This window comes from Apodemus sylvaticus, chromosome 10 (assembly GCF_947179515.1).
Source record: "Apodemus sylvaticus chromosome 10, mApoSyl1.1, whole genome shotgun sequence".
Lineage (NCBI taxonomy): Eukaryota > Metazoa > Chordata > Mammalia > Rodentia > Muridae > Apodemus > Apodemus sylvaticus.
Genome location: NC_067481.1, coordinates 81518545 through 81526540, shown reverse-complemented (window position 1 = coordinate 81526540; position 7996 = coordinate 81518545). Strand labels below are relative to the sequence as shown.

Below are 7996 nucleotides of genomic sequence, written 5' to 3'. Positions count from 1 at the left end.
GCTAAGTTGGTAGAGAGGTTGCTAGCATATATGAAATCCTGGGTTCTGTCTCAGCCCTGAATAAACCAGACCTGGTGGTATTAACCTACCATCTTGGGAAGGCAGAGGCAGAAAAATCAGGAGTTCAAGGTCATCTTCCATTACACTGGGAGTACCAAGCCAGCCTGGGTTACTTGAGAGCCTGTCTCAGCACCCCTATTCCCATCTTGTTACTGCTGATAGTGCTGACCTATTTTAATAATATTAGCTGTGTGTTTCTTATATGTCTCGCATTGGCTCATTGATCCTTCATATCAATGGGCTATAGACGATTATATGTTACTCTAGTTCTATCTGTGAAGCATTCAGGGCTCAGGGACATCAAATCTCAACAGAAACCGAAACCAAAATCAGCCAACCGACCACAGCAGAAACCACTGAGACCTGAGAAGCGTGCCCAACCAAAAAGGTCCAATTTGTGACTTTTAAAAGCTTTGAAAGACAGGCGCAAGTATAGCGTGGGAAGTCTTTTAGTCACCTTTCTCTTCACTGTGACCAGATGCTTAGTAGAAACAACTTAGTTGGCGGGTAGGGGGTGATTTCTCTTGGCTTATGGCTTCGGAGGGTTTAGCTCATGGCTGCATGGCCTCCTGCACTCAATCAGAAACCATCATGGTGTAGGTATGTAGCGAGGCTGCTATCCACTCCCTGATAGGTGGGGAGTAGAGAAAAGGGAAGCCAGGAAGAATCCAAGTCAAGACGCAGCCCCTCCTCATATGACCCAAGTGATCTAGGCTCTGCCTAATTTTCACTACCTCTTAACCCTGCCATATATCAGGAGTCCCTCCAAGGATTAAACCATCTACTATGTCAGACTCCTTGTCAACTCCTACTATGTCAACTCCTACTATGTCAACTCCTACTATGTCAGCTCCTACTATGTCAGCTCCTACTATGTCAGCTCCTACTATGTCAGCTCCTACTATGTCAGGTCTGATTGTTTTGGGATGCCAGGGGTGTGTGAGTCTCATCTTTTGATCATTTCTTTCTTTTTTCTTTTTTTTTGGTTTTTCAAGACAGGGTTTCTCTGTATAGCCCTGGCTGCCCTGGAACTCACTCTGTAGACCAGGCTGGCCTCAAACTCAGAAATCTGCCTGCCTCTGCCTCCCAAGTGCTGGGATTACAGGCGTGCGCCACCACCGCCTGGCATTTCTTAGTTCCAATAACCACTGCATAAAGATGCTAATTCTTCCTAACACCCCTCCCCCCAGTAATGGGGCAACTTGCCTTTCAGAGCCCACAGTCCTGTGCCATCCCCAGCTCTGACAGAAGACGGTGCTTGACGCTGAGGCTTAATCCACTGAGAGTGGTAGTGGAGCACCTGCCCCTGTCACTCACATGATGTGGCAGTTGCTGACCCAGCATGTTCCAGTCAGATGGATTTCCCTGAGCACGGACCTTGATCTTCTTCTGTCTCGTATTTTCAGTTCTGAAATTTGAAATCTTCAGATCTGTCGTTTTTTATTGCCTGCCTCTGTGGATTTAGCTTCTTTTGTATTTTGATGGAATTACATTTGTTGAGAAACCTGTGAGCTGATTTTCATGTGTTCATCAAAAGATTTAAGGGACTTGTTTTTCATAAGTTGTTGTGGGACTTTAAACTTAAATCTTTTTTTAGATTTATCGATTTTATGCATATGAATGTTTTGCTTGCATGTATGCACACATGTCACATGTGTGTGCATCATACCTGCAATTTGCGTACCACCTGCAATTTGTGAATGCACATGTGCATGTGTGTGTGTATGCACATATGTGCAATACATGTGAGCAGCCATGCTCACCTGATATGTGTTTGTGTGGAGGCCAAGGTCAACACGGGCATCCTCCTCAATCATTCCCTACTTTGTTTTTTGAGACAGGATCTCATGATAAAGCCATAGCTTGCTGTTTTGGCTGGACTGACTGGCCAGTGAACCCCGGCATCTACCTGTCTCCATGTCCCCAGTGTGGGGGCTACAGATGAGCATCATCGTGCCTGGCTTCAAATTTCGTATGTCATTTATGCCATTTCTACCCATCTCTCTCCACATTTTCGCCTAACTCCTCCAGTGTTCTTTTTTCCTTATCTATGAATCAAATTCATGACCTCTTCTATAATTGCTGTGTCTGTCTGTCTGTCTCTCTGTCTCTGCCTCATTCTGTCTCTCTCTCCCATTCAGTGCTGCTTTTGCATGTGTGTGCTTAGGACTGAGCACTCAGGCTTAGCTAATCTATCAGGGGCTTCATCCCTGATGGAGAAGATGGATTACCACCCTCTCAGCAGCCCTGGATTGATGGTAGCTTTTGATCTAGGGGTGGGACCTTGTGAACTCTCCCTTGAGTTGGCATGTGGGCATGTGTGTCATCATGCAGGTCTTATTCAGGTAAGCACATGGTTGAGAGTGCGTGGGCGCAGCATCCCTGTCTGGTGTAGAAGACACTATGTAAGCAGCAGGCATCCTGGTCCTCAGGCTCTTACAATCGCTCCACATCCTCTCTGTTCCTTGAGGTTCCCTGAGCCTTAGGTATAGGGATTGAGATGTGGATTGAGACTGGTACCCCACTTTTTATATGGGTATGTGTAGAAAGTGTTTTATCCCCTGAGACACCTCTTCAGGCCACCTGCAGTGTTTTATTAACTTAAAAAATTAGATTATCTTAAGAAAGGGGTCTTATGTAGCCCAGGGTTGCAGAGGCTGTGGCTTTGAACTCCTGATCCTCCTGCCTCATCTCCCAAATGCACAGAGGGATTACAGGTGGACTCTACTAATCCAGCTTTTATTAATCTTTTAAAATCTTATTTTCATTTTGGCCTGATCTCTTTAGTAATCTTTCTCTGGTCTTTGGGAAAGCATATTCTTTTTGATTTGTCTCAGGACAGGATCACACTTGTAGCTCAGGCTGGCCTGGAATTAGTCTAGCCTCAAGCCAACTTCAACCTCCTGATGTTGCAGAAAGAAGGCACCGGTTCTGACCCACAACATTCTGTTACTCTGTGATGAACATGTGCTCTTCTCTTTAAAGATGAGCTCTGGCAAGGCATGCTGGTACATTACCTATATGGTGTGTACTTGGGAGGTTGAGGCAGGAGGATATTCCAGGACATATTACAAAACATATCAAAAACGAAGCAAGCCAACAGAGTCCCTGGAAAGAAGTGAATCCTGAGGTCTAAGGCTCTAAAATCTATGAACAACGTGAAGTTCATTTGGTCTATATATTCAGGTTTTCTAAATTTCACATATCCATGTAGACAACTGAATAACGAACACCTCCACCTGTGGCTGCTATTTACTGACTGTATCTGGCATGGTGGACTTACACATTATGGAAACACTCAACCCTCACCATCTCCTTTTATCTTCTCAGTGTGAAAAGTACACACTACTACTTACTGTCCATTTTTCATAGCAGAAGAAATTGAGGTTAGACTTGTGTGATGTAAAGTTGCTCAACGTGACTAGCTGCTGAGTGGCAGAGGCGGGGTTTGATCCTGGGTCTGGAGGGAGATGCAGCGATCCAGCTTGTCAAGCCACTTGCTTCTTTACTGGGATTGACAGATTTACTCCGCTGCGTGTCTGAGCAGTGACAGACGATCCAACAGCACCTGGATGGTTGGACAGTGTAGTGCGGCCCTGCTCTGTGCTAGGCTGGAGTTCACATCCCATAGACGTGTCTAGCTCCAGAGCTTCTGGTAAACCCTGCCCTCCCAGGGCCTGGACACAGTGAGGGATGTGGAGGGGTCAGCATCATGATGGCTTGGGCTTGAGGCTGATCCAGAGCCCAGTACTCTCTGGTGGTGGGGGGCAGGGTGCTAGCTACTACTTGGCCAATGCTCATTCTGGAAGGAGGCAGGCAGCTGCCACCACTCCTCCACAGCTCCTCCCAACCTCCCCTCTCCCCCAGCCCTGGGTGACCTCCAGATACCAGAAACTGATGAACTAACTCTATCCAAGCAGCACAGGAAATGCCTTTGGTGCCTGTGGTTTCAGATTTCCAAGATCAGAATTATAAGTCGAATGTGTGCCGATGTTCGCATGCCAGTGTTTACACTGGGGAACAACCTCGGTGGGGGGAACCTTGCTACTTCTCGGTGGGTGGCAGGATCACGTCTGTTTGTGAGGTGAGGTCAGAGGCAGCAAGATGAAGTGCCGGAGGCCATGCAGAGCTAGGGCTTGACCCCAGACCCGTCTGCTCCAAATTGCTTTTACTCTACCAGACCTGTGAGGCCCCAGGGGTGATTGGGACAGGCCTGGAGAAGGAATGGAAGGTTGGAAGAATGGAGACAGCCTGCCCCTGTCCTCTCTGTGTGCTCTTATCCTCTTGTATCAGGATCCTGTATAAGAATAACTTGAAACAAGGTTTCCATTGCCAATGAAGTGTTTTTGGAGGACTCAAGTTATTTTTTCTCCCCTGAGAATAAGGTCCAAGCATCCCCCACCACCCCTTATTAGGTCTCCTATTCTATGTAGGAACACGAAGAAGTGTTTGGGAGAATGTTAGCAGTTGCAGCATGGAAATACATGGTCCTGGAGACACAAGCAAAAGAAGTGTAACTTTAATGACACTTTGCCAAATTCTTTAAAAAACCATTGCTATTATGTGCGTGTGTGTGTGTGTGTGTGTGTGTGTGTGTGTGTGTGTGTGTGTGTAAACCATGTGGTATAATGCATGGGAGGGGGTCAGAGGATAACTTGCCAGAGTCGAGCCTTGTGTGTCCTGGAGATGGAACTCAGGTTCTCAGGCTTGGCAGTGTATACCCGCTCAGGGGTCTTAGTCCTTGCCACAAATCTTAACCTCAGTCATCCATCTATAAAAAACAGGACCTGGCTGAGATAATTCTGGTTCAGCTTCTACCTGTGTACCTTGGATGCTGTGATTAATTCAGGAGATCCTAGATAAAGGATCCTAAATTGTCTGCTAATGATGCGTGTGTGTGTGTGTGTGTGTGTGTGTGTGTGTGTGTGTACCTTTTGGAATGGCCTTGTCTGTAGTTTTGGTGGTATTGACTCCTGCCAGTTGTCCTCTGGCTCTCACATCAGCTGTGGAACCTTCTCACCTCTTTAAAAATACATAAAATAATAAATATAATTGCAACAATAAATGATAGTAATAACAATGTCACTAATAATAATAGTCTAACCCCTCTTTGTCTGCCGCAAAAGAAAAGTCTTAGGATTTGATCAGACCTGAGGAAGAGGAACCTCAAGGCTCTCCTTCACAAATCACTCAAAGTCACACAGGAGAAATTATCTTTAATATTTGACTTGTTTTCTGACCCTATCAAAGTGCCAGCATTGACTGGAGAACTGGGAGGGAGGGGCTTGAGCGGTACAAAGTCAAGAGACAAACAACACACCTGGACTTCACCAGGGGGCACACTTGCTCTGTCCCAGCACTCGCGTGCGGGCAGACCTCATCCACGCACCCACGCAGCCCACGCGTACACTGAACAGACACACGCACGTGTACCCACAGATAAATACGTATAGAGGAACTCATTTTATGTATATACAGAGAGAGAAGAGAGAGAGACTTAAGTCCCGGCCGGCGTCGGGGGTGGGGGACCCAGGCTCGCAGCATGCTCAGCCCAGCTCTTCGCTGTACCTGGCACCCATGCCCCTGCCAGAAAAGCAGCTGCCCCTCTCCCCGCCCCCCTCCCCCCTTGTCCCCTTGCGACCCTGTGTCTACCCAGGGCTGACACTCCCCCCCGCCCCCGTGCGCCCTCCCGCCCCCCCACCCCACGATGGTGTTCTCCCCCTGATGTGTGTGTGTGTTGGGGGGGGGGATGGAAGGGGACCCTAAAAGTGCCCGGGCGCCAGGGGCATGTTGCTCTTGAAGCCCGGCTGCCCGTTGGCCAGGTCGGTCGCGGTGTCGCAGCCCCCGTTGCTGGCGTCGCCTTCGGTGCCGGGGCTCTCAGGCTCGCCCAAGAGCTTGAAGGTGAAGAGCGGCCCGGAGTCGAGGCGGCCGCGGCGGCCGGGAGGCTCTGGCAGACTGAGCAGCGCCCCGGGTTTCCACTCGGGGAAGGCGCTCAGCTCCACGGGTGGCTGCGTTCCTCGTCCCAGGTAGCCCGGGCTGGGCGACGCCGAGGGCAGGGTCCGCTGGCTGCCGCTCATGCAGCTGCCGCTGTCATCCAGAGAGTCCTTCCGCGACTGCGATCTCTCCAGCGAGCCGCCGCGGGTCCACGGCCGGTAGGTGTAAGCGCAGCCGCCTAGACGGCGACGGCGGCGGCGGCGACGGCCACCGCGGCACTGGCACCCAAGGATACGCATGAAGGCGCGCTTGAACTCCTTGCTGGAGCACGGGTAGATGATGGGGTTGAGGCAGCTGTTGAAGTAGCCCAGCCAGAACACCACCTTGAACACGGCGTCCGGGGGCTTTAGTGTGGAGAACAGGGAGCCTGCAGGGGTGCAGACAGAAAGACAGGCAGCAATTGGTTAGTACACTCTCAGCCGCTCTCCTAAGCTGTGCTCAATGATAGCGTTCCCACCTTCCCTTCTTGTCCCAGGTGATTTTCTCTCTTGGGCTGCTAGTCTTTCTCATTTGGAAATGAATGAATTACTCCGGAGCCGGGACAGATGCTCATTGGTTAAGAGGCCTCGTGGCTTTATCACAAAGACCAGAATTTGGATCCCAGCACTCAACATGGAGAAATTCCCAATTGTCAGCATCTGCAGCTCTAACAGAGCTGACTTCCTCTTCCATCTCCTGTGAGCAGTACACAGACACATGCAAACATACTCACACAGATACACACATAGACACACATTATAAAAAAAAGAAAAAGACAAACCAGGTATGTTCACTTTGAATCCCAGCATTCGGGAGACAGAGGTCTGAGTATCTTTGTGAGTTCAAGGCCAGCCTGGTTGCATAGTGAGTTACAGATTTAAAAATAAAAATAAATAAATAAATAAATAAATAAATAAATAAATAAATGAAGGAAAATGAATGACTCCCAACTCAATAACTTCCCTCTGTATATGAAATCTCATCTCATTTACATAAACTGCTGCCACAGTCCTGGCGGTTAGGTTTCATAGAGCAGCCCTTACTGTTTCAACCCATGAGATCTTAAATGTCACTGGTAATAGTACACCTTTTTAGTCTAGGCTGCCTATGTGAGGTATCTTATCTTTCTTAAAAGCTTGGGAAATAGGCACTGATTTGTTCCCATGGCGAATAGGAGTCATGTTAAAGACCAAAAAATGCAAGCAGACCTTTAACAATAAAAGAAAACAACTTAAAAGACTTTAAGAAAATCTTGGAATGAAGAAAAATGACTTTAGTACTTCAGAAGGATGATCCACAAGGCAGGGATAGGAGGAGTTATTTATATTCTCTCACACAGCTAAAAGGCTATTTAAAATATAAGAAACACTCTAGCAAGAAGAAAGAGGTGAGCATATATCTCAGTAGCAGAGTCCTTGTGCGTGATGCTGTGGGTTCAATTCACTAAGCCAAACAACGTGAGTTCTTGGAACCAGCATGGAGGAAGGAGACAACAGATGCTAGCCTGGCCTCTGACCTCCACCTCTGCAACACTGTGAATAAATTGAAAAACATTAAGCTAAATGAAATGGTGGCTGATGTCTGTAATCCAGGGGCTGAGGCAGGAGGATTGCTAGAAATCTGAGGTCATTCTGGAATACGTAGTTCTAGGCCAGCTTGGGTTTCAGGGTCAGGTACAAAATGAGAGTCTGTCTAAAGGCAAGCAAATAAATTCCCCCACTCCCAAATCAAAAAACAAAAATCAACCAATCGACCGGATAACCAGTCAAAGGAACAAAACATCTCTCCATCTCATAACCAAAACAAAAATAAGAAATTAAGAACACAGAATTCCCAGTAGCAATATACTTAGAGAAACAAAAAAACCGTGGATAAAGAAAAAGGTAATTCACGTGGATGAAGACAGGATACTCAAAGTGTCAGGCGGTCAAATACATGAAGTAGAGGCCACAGAGATGAGCCA

General features: G+C 47.7%; 1 protein-coding gene across 1 annotated transcript in view; it reads right to left on the bottom strand.

Annotated features, from left to right (window-relative positions):
• Window positions 1–5259: 5259 nt before the first annotated feature.
• Adra1b (adrenoceptor alpha 1B) overlaps window positions 5260–7996 on the bottom strand; it is a 60268-nt gene continuing 57531 nt past the window's right edge. Inside the window, exon 2 of the mRNA XM_052196637.1 lies at window positions 5260–6421. Coding sequence (XP_052052597.1) covers window positions 5823–6421 — 599 coding nt within the window. The 3' untranslated portion in view covers window positions 5260–5822. The remainder of the gene's footprint in view (window positions 6422–7996) is intronic.